The sequence below is a fragment of the Lethenteron reissneri genome, chromosome 4, assembly GCF_015708825.2.
Source record: "Lethenteron reissneri isolate LAM-NWPU_2019-01 chromosome 4, ASM1570882v1, whole genome shotgun sequence".
Lineage (NCBI taxonomy): Eukaryota > Metazoa > Chordata > Hyperoartia > Petromyzontiformes > Petromyzontidae > Lethenteron > Lethenteron reissneri.
In genome coordinates this window covers 6,014,658-6,038,084 of record NC_083782.1, presented here as the reverse complement: position 1 = coordinate 6,038,084, position 23,427 = coordinate 6,014,658, and the positions used below count along the sequence as shown (strand labels likewise).

Here is a 23,427-nt window from a genome sequence, read left to right as displayed (position 1 = left end):
GGAAGTGAAGCTCACCGGGTACAAGGGAGGAAGTGAAACTCACCGGGTACAGGGGAGGAAGTGAAACTCACCGGGTACAGGGGAGGAAGTGAAACTCACCGGGTACAGGGGAGGAAGTGAAACTCACCGGGTACAGGGGAGGAAGTGAAACTCACCGGGTACAGGGGAGGAAGTGAAACTCACCGGGTACAGGGGAGGAAGTGAAACTCACCGGGCACAAGGGAGGAAGTGAAACTCACCCGGGTCGGCGAGCCCTGTTGTCTCCAGCAGGATGTAGTCAAACTTTCCCTTCTTCTTCATGAGATTCTCGATGGCTTTGATGCCGTTGTCCCTGCACAACGGAGTGGGGGGGGGGGGGGGCGACAGGGAGGGGAGACCGGGGGAAACGGCGGTGGCGTCAGCAGATTTAACATCATCAACAATCATTATCGTAACTTATCAATTTTAAATTTCGATTTAAAGCTTTCGTGACTGCAGGGATTCATCTTCTTGGGTCTTTCGGTAAAGTCACGTAGAAGGGAAATAATAAAACAATCAAAATAAAACATAATAAAACAATTCTCATGACGTTTCGGCCACAACGCAAGCAGCCGTCCTCAGGTGAAGAACAGGTCTGTCGGAAAGACAGCGTCTGAATCTCATTCAATCTCATTCAGACGCTGTCTCCACGACAGACCTGTTCTTCACCTGAGGACGGCTGCTTGCGTTGTGGCCGAAACGTCGCGAGAATTGTATTTTATTATGTTAAATTTTCATTATTTTATTATTTCCCTTCTACGTGACTTTACCGAAAGAACCAAGAAGATAGAATATCATTGCTATTATAATGACTACGTTCGTTTTTTTCTTTGATGTCGTCTGCTGGCCGAGTCACACTTCAAAAAGCGCTTCTTAGCTCGACGTGTTAACACGCAGTGGGAAATACACTCCTGAGCCTGAACCTCTGGCCAACGATCATCAGAGTGATCCGCACGGAGGAACGGGCGACACGAAAAATTGTCGACCGTAACGAAACCAGCAACAGGCGCATCGCGCCGCCGCCGGCGGCAAGGACGAGGTCGGAGAGGAGACGCGCGCGGTGCTAGGCGATCGCGACCCAGCGAAAGCACCGACGACGAAGACGACCACCACGGGAACGCGAAGAGTCACGGCGCCACGTGGGGGGGGGGGGGGGGGGGGCATCGCGAGCGGCGGTGCCCGCGACCGCAAGCCGGAGTCCAACTCAAGGACGCGGGCGGGCTCGATCCACCCCACCGCCCCCAACCACAAATTGTTGTCAACAACAACAACAACACCACCACCGTTCGCCACCATGTGGCGGTGACGATGGCTCGGCGCTTGTGCCAGGCTGGGTGCACCCTGAGGCCGTCGCGCGAAGTGTCGAAGGCCCGCCGATGGGCAGCTGGCACAGACTAAGGTGCCATGCTTTTAATGCGCTCGCGTACATGCGCACACACACACACGTACGCACACACGCACACGTACGTGCGCACGGACACGTGTACGTACGTGTGTGTGTGTGTGTTCGCACGCGCTCGTGCACACACACACACACACGCACGCACGCGCGCGCTTCCCCCCCGCACGCGCGCACTTAGCGGGGAGAGTGTGTGTTTGCGGGACAGGAGGAAAAAATGATTGTGAGAGCTCGCGAGAGGCAGGGTTCAGTGCGCCGCGATTATTGGATTTGTAAGACGCTCGCGGCGCGCGAGGCCCGGGGAGACGAGGAGACACACACTCAGCGCTCTGCCGTGCGAGCGGGGTGGGGAGGGGGGGTGGGGGGGGTGGGGAGGGAGGGGGGAGGGGAGGGGGGAGGGGGGAGGGGATGAGACACACTCAGCGCTCTGCCGTGCGCGCGGGGTGGGGAGGGAGGAGGGAGGGAGAGAATAGATGCTTGAATGTAAGGATGGAAGGAGAGGGAGGGAGGGAGCGAGTGAAGGGAATGAGAGACATGCACAGGGAGGGAGGGCGAGGGGAAGAGATGCCGGGATGTATGTACAGGTACGTCGAACCTCTTTCGGAAGGGCGAAAAACTAAAAACAAAAAGCAGTTTTCACGGAATGAGGTTGTCAATCGAGATGCTGCTGCTGCTGCTGGTGGTGGTGGTGGTGATTTAAAATCGCAGCGTAGCTCCACAGCGCCTTGCCAACATCGGAAGCGGAAGAACGTTCCAGACGGCCGCAGAGGCGCATCCGAAAGCGCCGCGCGATGCGCTGACCGGCGTGTTTGCTCGATGGCCGAGCCAGGGGAGGGGAGAGGCAGGGAGCTGAGATGCTCAGGATGCGAGGGTGAAAGGAGAGAGTGAAGGGAGAGAGAGAGAGAGCGGTGGGCACTGGAGGAGGCCGTGTGCTCGGTGGCAGGAGACGGGGAGCTCTGCGTGGAGTTGTGAGCTACCCGTCGGAGGCCGTAGGGGACTGCGAGAAGGGCTGCGTGCAGATGCAGCACTTGTTGTGCAGATGCAGCACTTGTCGTAGTAAGTAAAACAATTAAAATATTACATAGAAAACAGAGGAAACATAGACATGGAGTAGGGGGAGGGGGGGTAGAGAGAGGGGGGGGTAGAGAGAAAAAGGGGGGGGGTAGAGAGAAAGAGGGGGGGTAGAGAGAGGGGGGGGGGGGGTAGAGAGAGAGGGGGGGTAGAGAGAGAGAGGGGGGGTAGAGAGAGGGGGGGTAGAGAGAGAGGGGGGTAGAGAGAGGGGGGGTAGAGAGAGAGAGGGGGGGGGGGGTAGAGAGCGAGGGGGGGGAGTAAGAAGGAGGAGAGCAGAGCACGAAATCTTTCATTTAAACAGGGGGAGGAGGAGGGCACATAGAGCAAAGCATTGGGGGAAAAAACGAAATGATGAACGAAGCAAAGTGTCGACCACACCGAGCATCTTCTTGATTCCTCTCATCGTAAAAAACAAAGAGAGAGTCGGCATCGAGAGAGGAAAGCAGAAGGGGACGGTGGGGACGGTGGGGACGGTGGGGGTGGTGGGGACGGTGGGGGTGGATGCAAGGGAGTTCAGATTGAGGGGTGGCGGTGGTGCGAGTGATGGAATCGAGGCACGCGGCGAGAGGGATGCAAGCTTGGAGTGGAGGAGTGGAGGTGGAGATGGGCAGGAGGGAAGGGAGAGGGGGTGGGTGGGGGGTGTGAAGGGTGGGGGGGTGTGAAGGGGGGGGAGAGGAGGGGGTGGGGGGGGTGCCGTGTCGGTGATGGTGTCACAGCCCCGTGACCGCGACCGAATGTGGAGTCAGAGACAATTCGCATCTGGGCCTCTCACAGAACGACAGATAAACACACACGAATACACACGGTGTACATATATACACACACACACGGTGTATATACACACACACATCTACACACACACACACATCTACACACACACACGAATGCACACATACACACACACATCTATACACACGCACACACACGGTGTGTATACACACACACACACATCTATACACACACACATCTATACACACACACATCTATACACACACACACATCTATACACACACATACACACGGTGTATATACACACACACACATCTATACACACACATACACACGGTGTATATACACACACACATTGAATTACACATATTTGTGGAGCGGTGGTGGAGTGGTTAGCGCACTGCGCCATGAACCTGGTAACCCGAGTTCGATTCCCGCTCACGGACAACACCGGCGATAATGATCTGAATCGGTCCCGAGCCTCTCCCCTAGATCGACTCAGCCTCAAATTAGGGAGACAAAGGCGGCCGGGCGTGGTGCTGGCCACCCACCCCCACGTGTGCCGCCGTGCCGGCCTTCAAAGGTCCTCGCTGATAGCACTTGCCCCAACAGTCTGTTAAGGCTACACGGGGGATCTTTGTCTACACACACACACACATTGAATTAGACATACACACACACATTGAATTAGACATACACACACACAAACACACACACAAACACACGGTGCATTCACGATACAAGCCGGTGTGAGCCTCAACAGACTGCTGGGGGCAAGTGCTGTCAAGCAAGCACCTGTGAAGGCCGACACGGCGCAACGGGGGGGGGCACACATTGGTGCTTGATCATTTACACGCGCGGCGAGCAGCTACGCGTTTAAGGCTGAGTCGACCTAGGGGATGCCCAGAGCCGGTTCATCCGGCGCCGTTGGACGCGTCTCCCGTGTCCGTAGTGCGTCGCCCGCTCCACGCTCAATCCGCTGCTGGATGAAGGCCTCCGCCCCAACAGGGCACACCGCGATGAATCCACGCGCACCGGGCGGGCCGGCGATTCCACGGCTCCGTCTCCGCGGAGGTAGCCGGGGTTCAGCCGCCCTGCCCGCACGGCACCCAGCACAGCGGCCCGGGCGGAGTGGCGGAGTGGCGGGGGGTGGGTGTGCCAAGCGCTGTAATTGACAGTCGTGGACGCAGTGCTAATGCAGTGAGTCAATTAGAGGGAGAGCGAGCGAGCGAGTAAGAGAGAGTGGGAGAGAGAGAGGGGAGAGGGGGGGGGAGACCCCGCCGCGATTGGGCGCTCGCCGCACACAGAGGAGGTAACACGGAGTCGTCACTGACGATGTGACACGGGCAATTCCTTTGAGGTATTAGGCCAAGGAGTAAAATACCCATTATTGAGATTCAGAACGGACGAAGAGGTGGGAGGGGTTGTGTGTGTGTGTGCGCGCGTGCATATGCGCGCGTGTGTGTATAGGCCTCTTGCCAGGCCTCCCCTAGGTCGACTCGGCCTCAAACAAGCACCTGGTGCGACGTGGAACTATCCACACCCCCCCCCCCACCTCGTGTGCCGTGCCGACCTTCATAGGCATCGCTGCTCACTGACAACACTTGCGGGGGGGGGGGGGGGGTGGTTGGCGCATTGCGTTTCAAACCCGGCGGCCCGAGTTCAATTCCCGGCCAAGGGAGTCAAGTTGGTGTTAGCCGCCTCGCCATATCGTATGACTGCCCACCTGCCCACCTGCTCACCTGCTCACCTACTCACCTACTCACCTGCCCACCTGCCCACCTGCTCACCTGCTCACCTGCTCACCTACTCACCTACTCACCTGCCCACCTGCTCACCTGCCCACCTGCCCACCTGCTCACCTGCTCACCTGCTCACCTACTCACCTACTCACCTGCCCACCTGCTCACCTGCTCACCTACCCACCTGCTCACCTACTCACCTGCCCACCTACTCACCTACTCACCTGCCCACCTGCTCACCTGCTCACCTACTCACCTGCTCACCTGCTCACCTGCCCACCTACTCACCTGCCCACCTACTCACCGGGCTCACCTGCCCACCTACTCACCTGCCCACCTACTCACCTGCCCACCTGCTCACCTACTCACCTGCCCACCTGCTCACCTGCTCACCTGCCCACCTACTCACCTGCCCACCTGCTACTATCACCTGCTCACTGCCACTACTCACCTGCACTCACCTACTCACCTGCCCACCTACTCACCTGCCCACCTGCTCACCTACTCACCTGCCCACCTACTCACCTGCCCACCTACTCACCTACTCACCGGGCTCACCTGCCCACCTACTCACCTGCCCACCTACTCACCTGCTCACCTGCTCACCTGCCCACCTGCCCACCTACTCACCTGCCCACCTGCCCACCTACTCACCTGCTCACCTGCTCACCTGCTCACCTACTCACCTGCCCACCTGCCCACCTACTCACCTACTCACCTGCCCACCTGCTCACCTACTCACCTGCTCACCTGCCCACCTACTCACCTGCTCACCTGCCCACCTGCTCACCTGCTCACCTACTCACCTGCTCACCTGCTCACCTGCCCACCTGCTCACCTGCTCACCTGCTCACCTGCCCACCTGCTCACCTGCTCACCTGTTTACCTACTCACCTGCTCACCTGCCCACCTGCCCACCTACTCACCTGCTCACCTGCCCACCTGCTCACCTGCTCACCTGCTCACCTACTCACCTGCCCACCTACTCACCTACTCACCTGCTCACCTGCTCACCTGCCCACCTGCTCACCTGCTCACCTACTCACCTGCCCACCTACTCACCTGCCCACCTACTCACCTGCTCACCTCCTCACCTGCTCACCTACTCACCTGCCCACCTACTCACCTACTCACCTACTCACCTGCCCACCTACTCACCTGCTCACCTACTCACCTACTCACATGCCCACCTACTCACCTGCTCACCTGCCCACCTACTCACCTGCTCACCTGCCCACCTACTCACCTGCTCACCTACTCAGCTGCTCACCTACTCACCTACTCACCTGCCCACCTGCTCACCTACTCACCTGCCCAACTGCCCACCTGCTCACCTGCTCACCTGCTCACCTACTCACCTGCCCACCTGCTCACCTACTCACCTACTCACCTGCTCACCTACTCACCTGCCCACCTGCTCACCTACTCACCTGCCCACCTACTCACCTGCCCACCTGCCCACCTACTCACCTGCTCACCTGCCCACATGCCCACCTACTCACCTCCCCACCTGCTCACCTGCTCACCTACTCACCTACTCACCTCCCCACCTGCTCACCTGCTCACCTGCCCACCTGCTCACCTGCTCACCTGCCCACCTGCCCACCTACTCACCTACTCACCGACTCACCTGCCCACCTACTCACCTGCTCACCTACTCACCTGCCCACCTGCCCACCTGCTCACTTGCTCACCTGCCCACCTACTCACCTGCCCACCTACTCACCTACTCACCTGCCCACCTACTCACCTACTCACCTGCTCACCTACTCACCTACTCACCTGCTCACCTACTCACCTACTCACCTGCTCACCTGCCCACCTACTCACCTGCTCACCTGGCTACTTGCACCTTTATCATCATGATTATCTTAGCAACTCGTTTACCCAGGAGAGGCTCACCGAGTCTCATGACGCGCCTTCAGGAGGATCCTGCAAAGCTATCGCAGTAGAGGGGGGGGCGATGATGTTGCTACGAGCGATCCTATTTGAGTAATTTGCGGGAAATTGTTCTGCATTGGAATGTTCGGCTGTGAGCAGTGGCGCTAACCATTGCGTCACCGCTCCCCACACATAAAGATCCCCCCTATAGCCTAAACAGACCGCAGGGGCAAGTGCTGTTAGCGTGCACCTATAAAGGCCGGCAGGGCGCACGGAAGGATGGGTGGCCAGCACCAAGCGCGGCCGCCTTTGTCTCCCCAGTGGCGATGTTTACTACACACCGCACAAGGTACTCATTTGAGGCTGAGTCGACCTAGGGGAGGCCCAGAAGCGGCTCAGATAACACTGGTCAACACACTATTTCTGGAATAAGGTATTCCAACGGTTTTAAGGTAATTTTGGGGTACTGATTACAAATCTGGCATCAGTTTTTTTGTCTATCACATCAGGTTTTTGAGATATCAAATATTTCATTTTCAATAAAAACTGCAGAAGAAAAATATTAAATAAATGTGGATATCTACACAAAATGATATTATAAACACACTATCCTAAAAATACAGCACCATATTTTAACACTAAAGCAGTCACCGACTCGCAACAACTTGCAATCATAATCAATAGAAAATGGGGTATGTCGATAGCATAAAAAATGAGATGTGATAGAGCAAATCTGAGATCAGATTTGGAATCAGCACCCTGAAATTAGTCTATAACAGCTGCAAAAGTCCAGGCCATAAAATATATATTTTTGTTGTTGACCAGTGTAATCGTCACCGGTGTTGACCGCGAGCGGGGAATCGAACTCGGGTCGCCGGCTCCGTGGCGAGACGTACTCACCCGCTACGGCTACCGGTGCCCAAACAGTACACACGTGCGCGCACACCACCGGCACACGCACGCACGCACACACACACACACGCACACACACACACACGCACGCACGCACACACACACACACGCACACACACACGCACACACGCACACACGCAAATATCACTCGCGACTGATGAACAAACACGCCCAGCATTTGCAACGGAGCGGACCTTGGGGGCCACCACAACATTCAACATTACGATAACCCCCCCTCCTCACCACCACCCCCCCCACCCCCCCCACCACCCCCCCACCCACCCCCCCCCCAATCCTGAAGCGGCGAAATTTCATCAGCAGCGGTAGTCGGTTGACGGATGTGAGTAGCCCATCCTCCTAGGCCGGTCCACGGGCATAAATCATCACAAACACACAGCAGCCATCGCGATTGTATTGCCACGAGCGGGACGGGGGGGGGGGGGCAAGGGGGGGGGGGCACGGCGGCACACCCCCGCACCCCCCCCCCGCAAAAGGTGGAAGGAAAAAAAAGAGAGAGGTGCAGCCCTGCAAGTGCCACGCTCGCTCCGCTAGAGCCCCCCACCACACCTTACCACACCGCCCTACTCTCCCACCGGGACGTCGGTCGGGGCCAACGGTCGCAACCCCACGCCGACCTCGCAAGCGGGTTGGGCAAACGCCGCGGCACCAACGCCGTGGGGGGCCACGTGGTGCCCCCCGACGCGGTGCTCGAGCGCGACAGAGGAGGAGGCAAGGGAGGGGGGGGGTCCACGCGTTACTCGGCATCCGCGGGGGAATTCAACGCTCCCCCCCCCCCGGCAGCGAACACCAAGTGAACACCAAGTGAACTCCATCACGGCTGGGACGGTGAACCCCTCCGCAGTGGCACCGGGTTCCCACTCCACGATCGGCGAGCACTGTGGTGGCCACCAGCGTGGGGGGGAGACAAAGGTGGCGGTGGTGGTGGTGGTGGTGCTGGGGGAGGGAGGGATTAAACTGCTGCGTCTGGGGAGTGGATCGATCCGGCGACCTGTGGATTGCCAGTCCGTCGGCACGCTGCTCACCGTTACGCCGCTGCGGTAGCTTCTTGATGCTCCCTACATCACACCCAGCCAGCCAGTCACCCACCCACCCAGTCACCCACTGACCCAGCCAGCCACACACCCACCCAGCCCGCACCCAGTCACCCACCCAACCACCCAGCCACGAACCCACCCAGCCAGACACCCAACCACCCAGCCACCCACCCAGCCAGCCAGTCACCCACCCACCCAGCCAGTCACCCACCCACCCAGTCACCCACCCACCCAGTCACCCACCCACCCAGCCAGCCACACACCCACCCAGCCCGCACCCAGTCATCCACCCAACCACACAGCCACGAACCCACCCAGCCAGCCACCCAGCCAGCCACCCACCCACCCACCCAGCCAGCCAGCCACCCACCCAGCCAGCCATACACCCACCGAGCCACCCACCCACCCAGCCACCCACCCAGCCAGCCACCCACCCAGCCAGCCACCCACCCACCCAGCCACCCTTTTGAGTGTTACCAACACAACGTCTAAGTTGCTTACCCTATCCTCCCGCCTCCTCCGCGCCGCCCACACGCGTCCCACCCATCCCACGACCTCCTCTTCCCCATCACACCCTCCGCTGTATTTGGACCACGTTCTCGACCAAGCCTACAAGTTGCTTCCCGCGGCCTCCTCCATCCTTCACGCGTGGGTCCCCACCCCCACCCCCACTACCGCAGCCTCCTCCTCCTGATTAACACAAATAACAAGAGCCTGGCGCATGCATCAACGACACCGCCCTGAGCGGGATAAATCCACGGTGCCCGGTGGGAGGGGAGGGGAGGGGGGGCGATGGGAGACGCAGATCGGCAACCGCGGTGCACCACGGCGCAATGCACCACAACTCACCACAACCCACCAAAACACCCCACAACCCACCAAAACACACCACAACCCACCAAAACACACCACAACCCACCAAAACACACCACAACCCAACGAAATGCACCACAACCCACCACAACCCACCACAACCCAACGAAATGCACCACAACCCACCACAACCCACCACAACCCACCAAAACACACCACAACCCAACGAAACGCACCACAACCCAACGAAATGCACCACAACCCACCAAAACACACCACAACCAACCACAACCAACCACAATCCACCGCAACCTACCACAACCCAACGAAACGCAGCGCAACCCATTGCAATGTACCGCAACCCACCAAAACGCACCGCAGCGCACCATGCGGTCCCTGCGGTGCAAACGGGCGGTCTGACGCTTCCCCACGTGAGCCGAGTGGAATTTGTCGCGCGGACTGCCGACTCATCGGTCGACACTGGGATTGGTAAAAGTGTAAGCGGTAAACCGAGACCAGTAACCTTTGACTCGACCGTAACCGGTGAGCGGCCACCGGTCACGTTGGATCCGCTCGAGGACGCCCCGGGCGGCGCGGGTGAGCGGGGGGGGGACAGCTGGGGGGGGGGGGCAGCTAGTGGGGGGTGGAGTTGGGGAGGGGAGGGGGGTGGACAGTTGTAGGGGGGTGGCAACTGGGGGGGGAGGGTGGGGGGTAGATTTACTAAACTCCCGTTGCAGCAGCAGCTGCCGCGCCGGGAGGTTGAGCGGCACGGGGTGGCCTCGCGAGTCGAGCGGAGGGGCTCTGTGGCAAGGCCCACGGGTGCCAGGGAACGCCGCCGTGTACGTCACCGGCCTTCGTTCCTTCACGCAGTTGAACGGTCACAAGCACGCCGGTCTAACGGCGGCGGCGGCGGCGACAGCCCGAGTTGACGATTGGTGGCGGTCTACTTCAAACCTCCAAGTTGCTTAGCCATCACGCACGGGGTCCACACATCCACCGCCCACCGCCACCTGATTACAGGCGGGAGGGAGGAGAGCGGGGGGGGGGCGGTGGGCGGGGGGGCCAGCGAGCTTTGTAATAAAATGAGAGAAGAGAATTTAAACAAAAGATCTCGGACCGAACATTAAAAAAAATAATCATCGCACCAACAGAAATAGGAAAGTGGCCGGAGACGTGGGAATCAATCAAGGCGGCGGCGACGACGACGACGACGACGACGACGAGGAGGAGGAGGGCACTCCGAATGGGGAACACACGGAGAGTTGAAATTCCAAACATACATTAAGTGGCGGCATTTTGTGTGGCGGCCGCGGATCGTAAATCACGCGGCGCGGCGGGAGGGGGGGAAGTAAACGGTGCGGTCCCGGTGTTTGGTGGAGTGGGGGGGGGGGGATCTCAAGACAATTTTAAATTGAAATTATTGAAATCAGCGGCGGCGGTGGTGGCGCCCCCCCCCCCCGGCACACCCCCCCCGCTCCCCCCCAACCCCCCCCCTAAAAAAAGGCAAATGCAGGCCCCCCCCCCCAGTGTCTCGCCGGCTCGTCCATGTCACGCGCACCAGCGCCGCCGTCCGTCTTCGCGTCTGTAATCTCTTTTAAAGTTACATTTCGTCTGCGTGTCTCTGTGCTTGTGTCCGCGTCACTCACGGGGGGGGGGGGGGGGGCGGGGACACAAGCACAGAGACACACGCAGACGAAATGTAACTTAAAAAAAAAATTCACAACAACGAGCGGAGCGCCGGGTGGCTAAAGCACAGCAAGTTGGCACAGTAGGGGGCACAGGTGGTGCATCAGCCAGTCATCTCGGTCATCTCGGTCAGTCGACCCGTGGCACCTGCTGGGTCTGCCCTGTGACCTCCTGCCAACGGGCGTTCGACACTTCACGTGGCGGCCTCAACGTGCACTTGGCCTGGCACAAGCGTCGTGGTGACGTCACCGCCACTTAGTGGCGAATGGCGGTTGTTGTTGTTGTTGTGTCCGCGTCGGCGGTGCTGGAGCGGGGGGGGGGCACGGTGGAGGCGTGGGTGGCGGGAGGCTATAATTGTAGTTTCACTTGTTGTGGCCAATGATCCCGACGCACACGGCACGTCATCCGCAGGCAGAGTTGGTGGATCGCGCAAAGAATCGCCGCGCGCGCCGGCGCGGCGGGGAGGTGCCCCCGATGCGCCGGGTGGCGCACGCTCGTCGCCCGCCACGCCGTGGAACGGAATCTTATCCGCTGCTGGATGAACGCCTTCGTCCGGCCGAGCCGGCGCGTGTGTCCCTCGCCGCCGTCACAAGCGAGTGATGCCAATTCCGTGGCTCCGTCTCTCTGTCGTCCGCGGTGGTGACGTCGCCCTGCGACCGCGTTTGTCCCCTTCTTCGGGCCCGACGCTCCGTCGCTTCACCGCTAGGCCTGGACCGTCGGCCACCGTCCCTCTGCGGGCCTGCGGAGCGTCCGACCCCACGGGCCCCCCATACCCCCCCCACCCCAACCTAAAGGTCGCCGCTCAATACACGTAAAGTTCTCGCCGCGAAAAAAGGACCGAGACACGCCTCGCTGATCTATGTCAAGGAACGTAAACCGTCATCACGCGACCTGCCCTCGTCATCCTTGCAGCGGCAGCTTTTGGCGAGCCGTCGAACAAAGACGTTGGCCGCATCCCGCACGCTCTCTGCGGCCGTCTGGAACGCTCTGTCCTTCCGATGTCGTCAGGAAGCGACTGGAGCTGTGCAACTTTAAATCGTCGAGATTGATAACGGATTTCTTTAGAACTGCTTGTTGCGTTTCGTTTGTTGCCTTTCCCCGCACGTGCACCGTCAATTGGCACATACACACGCACAACAAGTTCAACACACACACACACAACAATTTCAACACACACACACAACAAGTTCAACACACACACACAAGTTCAACACACGCACAACAAGTTCAACACACGCACAACAAGTTCAACACACACACAGCAAGTTCAACACACACACAGCAAGTTCAACATACACACAACAAGTTCAACACACACACAACAAGTTCAACACACACACACAAGTTCAACACACACACAACAAGTTCAACACACACACAACAAGTTCAACACACATACAAGTTCAACACACACACAACAAGTTCAACACACGCACAACAAGTTCAACACACATACAACAAGTTCAACACACACACAACAAGTTCAACACACACACAACAAGTTCAACACACACACAACAAGTTCAACACACACACAACAAGTTCAACACACACACAACAAGTTCAACACACACACAACAAGTTCAACACACATACAACAAGTTCAACACACGCACAACAAGTTCAACACACGCACAACAAGTTCAACACACGCACAACAAGTTCAACACACGCACAACAAGTTCAACACACACACAACAAGTTCAACACACACACAACAAGTTCAACACACACACAACAAGTTTAACACAAACACAACAAGTTCAACACACACACAAGTTCAACACACACACACAACAAGTTCAACACACGCACAATAAGTTCAACACACGCACAATAAGTTCAACACACACACACCAAGTTCAACACACACACACAACAAGTTCAACACACACACACAACAAGTTCAACACACACACACAACAAGTTCAACACACACACACAACAAGTTCAACACACACACAACAAGTTCAACACACACACACAACAAGTTCAACACACACACAACAAGTTCAACACACACACACAACAAGTTCAACACACACACACAACAAGTTCAACACACACACAACAAGTTCAACACACACACACAACAAGTTCAACACACACACAACAAGTTCAACACACACACACAACAAGTTCAACACACACACAACAAGTTCAACACACACACACAACAAGTTCAAGACACACACAACAAGTTCAACACACGCACAACAAGTTCAACACACGCACAACAAGTTCAACACACACACACAACAAGTTCAACACACACAGCAAGTTCAACACACACACAACAAGTTCAACACACACACAACAAGTTCAACACACACACAACAAGTTCAACACACACACAACAAGTTCAACACACACACAGCAAGTTCAACACACACACACAACAAGTTCAACACACACACAGCAAGTTCAACACACACACAACACGTTCAACACACACACAACAAGTTCAACACACACACAACAAGTTCAACACACACACAACAAGTTCAACACACACACAACAAGTTCAACACACACAACAAGTTCAACACACACACAACAAGTTCAACACACACACAACAAGTTCAACACACACACAGCAAGTTCAACACACACACAGCAAGTTCAACACACACACAACAAGTTCAACACACACACACAACAAGTTCAACACACACACAGCAAGTTCAACACACACACAACAAGTTCAACACACACACAACAAGTTCAACACACACACAGCAAGTTCAACACACACACAACACGTTCAACACACACACAACAAGTTCAACACACACACAACAAGTTCAACACACACACAACAAGTTCAACACACACACAACAAGTTCAACACACATACAAGTTCAACACACACACAACAAGTTCAACACACGCACAACAAGTTCAACACACATACAACAAGTTCAACACACACACAACAAGTTCAACACACACACAACAAGTTCAACACACACACAACAAGTTCAACACACATACAACAAGTTCAACACACACACAACAAGTTCAACACACACACAACAAGTTCAACACACACACAACAAGTTCAACACACACACAACAAGTTCAACACACGCACAACAAGTTCAACACACGCACAACAAGTTCAACACACGCACAACAAGTTCAACACACACACAACAAGTTCAACACACACACAACAAGTTCAACACACACACAACAAGTTTAACACAAACACAACAAGTTCAACACACACACAAGTTCAACACACACACACAACAAGTTCAACACACACACACAACAAGTTCAACACACACACACAACAAGTTCAACACACACACACAACAAGTTCAACACACACACACAACAAGTTCAACACACACACAACAAGTTCAACACACACACACAACAAGTTCAACACACACACAACAAGTTCAACACACACACACAACAAGTTCAACACACACACACAACAAGTTCAACACACACACAACAAGTTCAACACACACACACAACAAGTTCAACACACACACAACAAGTTCAACACACACACACAACAAGTTCAACACACACACAACAAGTTCAACACACACACACAACAAGTTCAAGACACACACAACAAGTTCAACACACACACAACAAGTTCAACACACGCACAACAAGTTCAACACACGCACAACAAGTTCAACACACACACACAACAAGTTCAACACACACAGCAAGTTCAACACACACACAACAAGTTCAACACACACACAACAAGTTCAACACACACACAACAAGTTCAACACACACACAGCAAGTTCAACACACACACAGACAAGTTCACACACACAGCAAGTTCAACACACACACAACACGTTCAACACAACACAACAAGTTCAACACACACACAACAAGTTCAACACACACACAACAAGTTCAACACACACAACAAGTTCAACACACACACAACAAGTTCAACACACACACAACAAGTTCAACACACACACAACAAGTTCAACACACACACAACAAGTTCAACACCACACAGCAAGTTCAACACACACACAACAAGTTCAACACACACACAACAAGTTCAACACACACACAGCAAGTTCAACACACACAACAAGTTCAACACACACACAACAAGTTCAACACCACAGCAAGTTCACACACACACAACACGTTCAACACACACACAACAAGTTCAACACACACACAACAAGTTCAACACACACACAACAAGTTCACACACACACAACAAGTTCAACACACACACAACAAGTTCAACACACACACAACAAGTTCAACACACACACAACAAGTTCAACCACACACACAACAAGTTCAACCACACACACAAGTTCAACACACACACAACAAGTTCAACACACACAACAAGTTCAACACACACACAACCAAGTTCAACACACACACACACCAAGTTCAACACACACACAACAAGTTCAACACACACACAACAAGTTCAACACACACAACAAGTTAAACACACACACAACAAGTTCAACACACACACAACAAGTTCAACACACACAACAAGTTCAACACACACACAACAAGTTCAACACACACACAACAAGTTCAACAACACACAACAAGTTCAACACACACAACAAGTTCAACACACACAACAAGTTCAACACACACACAACAAGTTCAACACACACAACAAGTTCAACACTACACAACAAGTTCAACACACACACAACAAGTTCAACACACACAACAAGTTCAACACACACACAACAAGTTCAACACACACAACAAGTTCAACAAACACACAACAAGTTCAACACACGCACAACAAGTTCAACACACGCACAACAAGTTCAACACACGCACAACAAGTTCAACACACACACAACAAGTTCAACACACACACAACAAGTTCAACACACACACAACAAGTTCAACACACGCACAACAAGTTCAACACACGCACAACAAGTTCAACACACACACAACAAGTTCAACACACACACACAACAATTTCAACACACACACAACAAGTTCAACACACACACAACAAGTTCAACACACACACAACAAGTTCAACACACACACAACAAGTTCAACACACACACAACAAGTTCAACACACACACAACAAGTTCAACACACACACAACAAGTTCAACACACACACACACCAAGTTCAACACACACACAACAAGTTCAACACACACACAACAAGTTCAACACACACACAACAAGTTCAACACACACAACAAGTTCAACACACACACAACAAGTTCAACACACACACAACAAGTTCAACACACACAACAAGTTCAACACACACACAACAAGTTCAACACACACACACAACAAGTTCAACAAACACACAACAAGTTCAACACACACACAACAAGTTCAACACACGCACAACAAGTTCAACACACGCACAACAAGTTCAACACACGCACAACAAGTTCAACACACACACAACAAGTTCAACACACACACAACAAGTTCAACACACGCACAACAAGTTCAACACACGCACAACAAGTTCAACACACACACAACAAGTTCAACACACACACACACAATTTCAACACACAACAAGTTCAACACACACACAACAAGTTCAACACACACACAACAAGTTCAACACACACACAACAAGTTCAACACACACACAACAAGTTCAACACACGCACAACAAGTTCAAACACACGCACAGCAAGTTCAACACACACACAACAAGTTCAACACACACACAACAAGTTCAACACACACACAACAAGTTCAACACACACACAACAAGTTCAACACACACACAACAAGTTCAACACACACACAACAAGTTCAACACACACACAACAAGTTCAACACACCACACAACAAGTTCAACAACACACACAACAAGTTCACACACACACACACAGCAAGTTCAACACACACACACAACAAGTTCAACACACACACAACAAGTTCAACACACACACAACAAGTTCAACACACACACACAACAAGTTCAACACACACACACACAAGTTCAACACAAACACAACAAGTTCAACACACACACACAACAAGTTCAACACACACACACACAAGTTCAACACAACACAACAAGTTCAACACACACACACACAACAAGTTCAACACACAACAAGTTCAACACACACACAACAAGTTCAACACACACACAACAAGTTCAACACACACAACAAGTTCAACACACACACAACAAGTTCAACACACACAACAAGTTCAACACACACACAACAAGTTCAACACCACACACAACAAGTTCAACACACACAACACAAGTTCAACACACACAACAAGTTCAACACACACACAACAAGTTCAACACACACACAACAAGTTCAACACACACACACAAGTTCAACACAAACACAACAAGTTCAACACACACAACAAGTTCAACACACACACACACAAGTTCAACACACACACACAACAAGTTCAACACACACACAACAAGTTCAACACACACAACAAGTTCAACGCACACACACAACAAGTTGCTTGCGTTCTCCCACCCACGTGACCCATCTCTCTCCTGACGTCAGCGTTCGAACGACCGCTTACGAAGAAGTAAACCAATTTCAATCAACTAATAAGTATAACCCGTAAAAACAAAGTTTTTCACTATAAATCCTTTATATGCGAGGCAGCGAACTTAATATAAAGGATTTAAAAATATATTCGCCTGTGAAGGACGCGGGGATCGATCCCGCGACCTTTGGCATGGGAAGCAAGGGCGCTACCAACTGCGCTACTCCGCCACGGCCTGTGGAGGGGTTACGCTCTGGGCTCTTACACTGTGACGTTCAGCCAAAGCGATGAATGAGTTCTATTTGAATATATGTAAAATCATTTTTTTTTGCCTAAAAAGTGTAAAATTTTGGGAATTTTTTTTCACGAACATTAATTGTCTGGCACAACGATTCTGTGTGGAAAATGTCAGCTCGATTGGATCACGGGAAGTGGGTTAAAAAACGACCGAAAGATTTGCACGGTCGTAAGCAAGCAAGCAAGCACGCAAGCAAGCATGCGAACTTAATATAAAGGATTTAAAAATGCGGAATGCCTCTTCGGTCTCTCTATGCGTCCATCTGTAAGGTGGCGTCGCGATGGAGCTCTCGTACAGATCCACTAAAACTATTTTTTATTTTACACGGTAAGGCCCCACTGAGCTACGGAGCTATTGATATCTCAGCGAAGTGGCTCATCGCGTGGACACTTATAGCAGCCAAACCAGACCCATAGACTCACATAGAGATCCATAGACCCACACAGAGACCCGTATACTCACATAGAGACCCATATACTCACATAGAGACCCATAGACCCACACAGAGACCCGTATACTCACATAGAGACCCATATACTCACATAGAGATCCATAGACTCACATAGAGACACAGATTCACACAGAGACCCATATACTCACACAGAGACCCATAGACTCATATAGAGACCCATAGACTCACACAGAGACCCATAGATTCACATAGAGACACATAGATTCACACAGAGACCCATATACTCACACAGAGACCCATAGACTCACATAGAGACCCATAGACTCACATAGAAACCCATATACTCACACAGAGACACATATACTCACACAGAGACCCATATACTCACATAGAGACCCATATACTCACAGAGAGACCCATAGACTCACACAGAGACCCATAGACTCACACAGAGATCCACAGACTCGCATAGAGACCCATATACTCACACAGAGACCCACAGACTCACATAGAGACCCATATACTCACACAGAGACCCATAGACTCGCATAGAGACCCACAGAGACCCATAGGCTCCCATAGAGACCCACATACATGCATAAGACTGAGACGAGGTCAATCTGGGTGCTCAAGTGTAGCGAGGTGATCGTCTCAGCCCGGTTACCAAAACCACACCTACCCCACACAAACCCCATCGATACAGTGGGTGCTGCGTAAAAATTTGGGCTAAAGTCGCAGCTCTTGCCGTGACTATGAAAGTATCGGCTTCTCTGCCGCCGTCTGTGGCAAGGCGCGTGGAGATATCCGCCCCCTGGCGTTTAGAGAGACGAAATGGCAGGAATAGATACCGCTCCAAGCCACGTGTGCCGCTCCAAGCCACGTGTGGGCATGCACTCGTCACGCACGTGGCAAGAGAAACCCGCAGAACAACGCAGCGGACGGAATATCGACGCACAGAGAAAACCAAACCCCGTTGTTGACTTCATTGCCTCCGAGCTCAGTGGGGGAGGTCACTCCTTCTCTTGTGCTGCCCCCACTGTCTAAAACGCATTTCCGTCGAGGCTCTGGACTTTCCTTTTATCTTTTTGGTTCTTTCGGTAAAGTCACGTAGAATGGAAATGATAAAATAATAAACATAAAACATGATTAAATAATTCTCATGACGTTTCGGCCACAACGCAAGTAGCCGTCCTCAGGTGGAGAACAGGTCTGTCGAGGAGTCCGAATTTGTTATTTTATTCTTTCCATTCTACGTGACTTTACCGAAAGAACCAAGAAGATGAATCCCTGCAGTCACGAAAGCTTTAAATCGAAATTTTCTTGAATCGTTCGCCTACGATCCAACTGCCTCTCGAATGTAACAAAAAAAAAGTTTGTATATTGTTTTTTACACATCCCATCAGCCAGGGAGGGAGTGACTTTTTGCTTGGTTGAACGCGAAAAAAAACCTTCGACCAGATTCAGCGTCCCGCCAGCTTCGCCAGACGTCCGTGTGCGCGCCGCGTGCGTTGAACTTCTTCCGCGGCGTGCGTGGCCAAGCGTGCTGACCGGAGGCGCGAGGACCACTGCCCGTCGGCGGTTACATGCGGGACCGGCCCGACGGGAACGGGAAGTCAGGAGATCTTTAACGACCGGCGTGAGTGGAGCGGACGGTGCGCGGTCGTGGCATCGTCTTCATCGTCACGGTTTTCACCGCAACGAGCCCGCAGCATTAACCAGGGGCGGCCCGCCGGGCGGGGTTCCAACCGCGAACATCGAGGGACGAGCGCGACGCACCCCACCCGCGCCGCCCCGTCCAATCACGACCGCGCGCGTCGCCACGCCGACGAATCGACGAGCCGCGTCGATGTAGCGCGGTGTAGTGGGGGGATGGGGGGAGAAGTTGGGGGGGAGGTGGAGGAATGGGGGGGCAGGCTGGGGGGCTAACATCATTACCGCTCCCACATTCACGTCGCCGCCTGACCCACCCAGGCCGATCAATCATCGCGGATGTCCCATCGTCGCACACGCGCTCCGTTATTACCATCCCCGTGCAAAAAGTTTTTTCACTTCTCCCCCCTCGCCCCCACCCCCCCTCTCTCCCCTCCCCGCAACAACCGCCTAACACCTCCCTTCCTTCCCGCCGTTTAATATTAAAACCCGCGGAGGCTCCGTCATTTGCATTGAAAACAAATTGCCCGGGGTCAGCCGACGTCTAATTCCGGCCCGCGGCCACCGCCGCCGCCGCCGCAGACGCTCCGTGACAGACTGGCTCCGTAACCGTGCCCGATTCTCCGAGATCTTAACCAATGAAATTGCGAATCGGGTTGATAAATATCGCTTTTTTTCTTCCCGTCCCGGGGGGTACGAGGCCTCTCGCCGTTTTTTTTTCTTTCTCTCGTTTAATGGGATTGTTTTTTTTCGCTCCACACTTTGGACCAATTTACGTGGCGAGTCAAAGCCGCGTCCCGCCAGTCGGCGTCGGCTCTTCGTCGATCTGGGGGGGGACTCCGCTGGCAATCGGCGATCCACCTTGTGCCCGGAGAGAGAGACAGGGGCCGCCGGAATAAAAGGAGACCGAACCGCGACCTGCAGGCCCGGCGAGCCGAAGGCACCTAGCCTGGCACGAGCGCTGTCGCTGCCACTTAGATACGGGAGAGACGGACACCCAGAAACGCGCACTCTTAACACACAAACAAAGATGCCCCCGTGTAGCCTTAACAGACTGTAGGGGCAAGTGCTGTTAGCGAGCACCTACGAAGGCCGAAACGGCACACGAGGGGGGAGGGTGGTCAGCACCACGCCCGGCCGCCTTTGGCGACGTTTACACACCGCACCAGGAAGTAAGTTGAGGCTGAGTCGACCTAGGGGAGGCCCCAGCCCGATTCAGATAATCGTCACCGGTGTTGGCCGTGAGCGGCTCGCCGGGTTCGTAGCGCAGCGGCGCTGACCAGCACGCCGCCGCTCCACATCGACACACACGCACGGTGACACGTGCAGTGGTACGCGCACGCAACGCACGTACTTGACAGAGCAGCAGAGGCAGCCGTTGCGGAGTTCCAGCCACTCCTCGTACAGCTCTCCGGCCTGACCCACGGCAAGGGCCTTCTCCATCGCGCTGCCTGTCCGTCCACCACCACACACACGCACGCACGCACACAAAACAAAGACAGAGATCCCCCGCGTAGCCTTAAAAGACTGTTGGGGCAAGTGCTGTTCGCGAGCATCACCTTGGCAGGCCGGCACGGCACACAGTACCACGCGATGTTTACACACCGCGTCCAGGTACTCATTTGAGGCTGAGTCGACCTGGTGGAGGCCCAGAACCGGTTCAGATAATCGCCACTGAAAGGTGACCGGGAATCGAACTCGGGTCGCCAGGTTCGTAGCGCAGCGCGTGAACCGCTACACCACCGTACGCGCACACACACACACACGTGTGTGTCGATCTTTCATTCACCCACTCATTCATTCATTCACTCAGTCATTTAAGATTAATTTACCGATTCAATTTCTTCACCAATGATTGAATGTATCAATTCATTCACGAATGAATTCATTCACTGGCTCGTTAATTGCATTATTGACCACCTCTATTCATTCACCGTGTATTTACCTATTGAATTAATGAATTAACCGATTCATTCGGATGCACTCGTACAACTGTTAGAAATTAATTCATTCAGCGAAGACTCAATTCACTCATTCATTCACCATTCACGACTGTACCCCCATTGTACTGATTCAATTATCTAACCCATTCAAGCCACGTATTCATTCATGTATTAATCCATTAAGTCATTCGTTATCGCAATGTCTTCATTCGCCCATCCATTCACCAATTCTGCCATTCATTCGCCCAACTCATTCGAGATGATTAGCCAAAGCGAATTATCATCTCGCGGTACAAAGATAAACACTCTAGAGGAGACAGATAGATAGATAGATCGTTTATTGTCATTGTCACCCCCCCACCTCACCCCCCCACACCTCACCCCCCCCACACCTCACCCCCCCCCCCCCACATCTCACCCCCTCACACCTCCCCCCCACCTCCCCCCCCCCCACACCTGACCCCCCCACATCCCCCCACACCTCACCCCCCCCACCTCACCCCCCCCCACACCTCACCCCCCCCCCACATCTCACCCCCTCACACCTCCCCCCCACCTCACCCCCCCCACACCTGACCCCCCCACATCCCCCCACACCTCACCCCCCCCACCTCACCCCCCCACACCTCACCCCCCCCCACACCTCACCCCCCCCCCACATCTCACCCCCCCCACACACCTAACCCCCCCCCACACCTCACCCCCCCACCTCACCCCCCCCACCTCACCCCCCCCCACACCTCACCCCCCCCCACACCTCACCCCCCCCACACCTCACCCCCACCACACCACACCCCCCACCCCTCCCCCCCACAAGGACAGACGCTGGTGGACCACGTGACCGTCGCTAATTGGGGTAGTTAGCGGCGGGGCGCGTGCGCCTTTATTTCCGCGCGGGGCGCGTAACGCCGAGAATGACGGCGATGATTTTGATTAAAAACATCGCTAATTTACGACGACTCGCCTGCTAAGAGGCCGGCGGTGGTTGGTGGTGGGTGGTGGTTGGTAGTGGTGGCGGTGGTTGGTTGCGGTGGTGGTTGGTGGTGGTGGTTGGTGGTGGTGGGTGGTGGCGGTGGTTGGTGGCGGCGGTTGGTTGTGGTGGTGGTTGGTGGTGGTGGTTGGTGGTGGTGGTTGGTGGTGGTGGGTGGTGGCGGTGGTTGGTGGCGGCGGTTGGTTGCGGTGGTGGTTGGTGGTGGTGGTTGGTGGTGGCGGTGGTTGGTGGCGGCGGTTGGTTGCGGTGGTGGTTGGTGGTGGTGGTTGGTGGTGGTGGCGGTGGTTGGTTGCGGTGGTGGTTGGTGGTGGTGGTG

General features: G+C 54.1%; 1 protein-coding gene across 1 annotated transcript in view; it reads right to left on the bottom strand.

Moving 5' to 3' along the window:
* Positions 1-23,427, bottom strand: part of LOC133350705 (zinc-regulated GTPase metalloprotein activator 1-like) — a 110,595-nt gene that overhangs the window by 62,967 nt on the left and 24,201 nt on the right. The window contains exons 4-5 of the mRNA XM_061565360.1: positions 21,532-21,628; positions 240-331 (exon numbers count right to left, since the gene is read on the bottom strand). Of these exons, the coding sequence (XP_061421344.1) occupies positions 240-331; positions 21,532-21,628 (189 nt within the window). The remainder of the gene's footprint in view (positions 1-239; positions 332-21,531; positions 21,629-23,427) is intronic.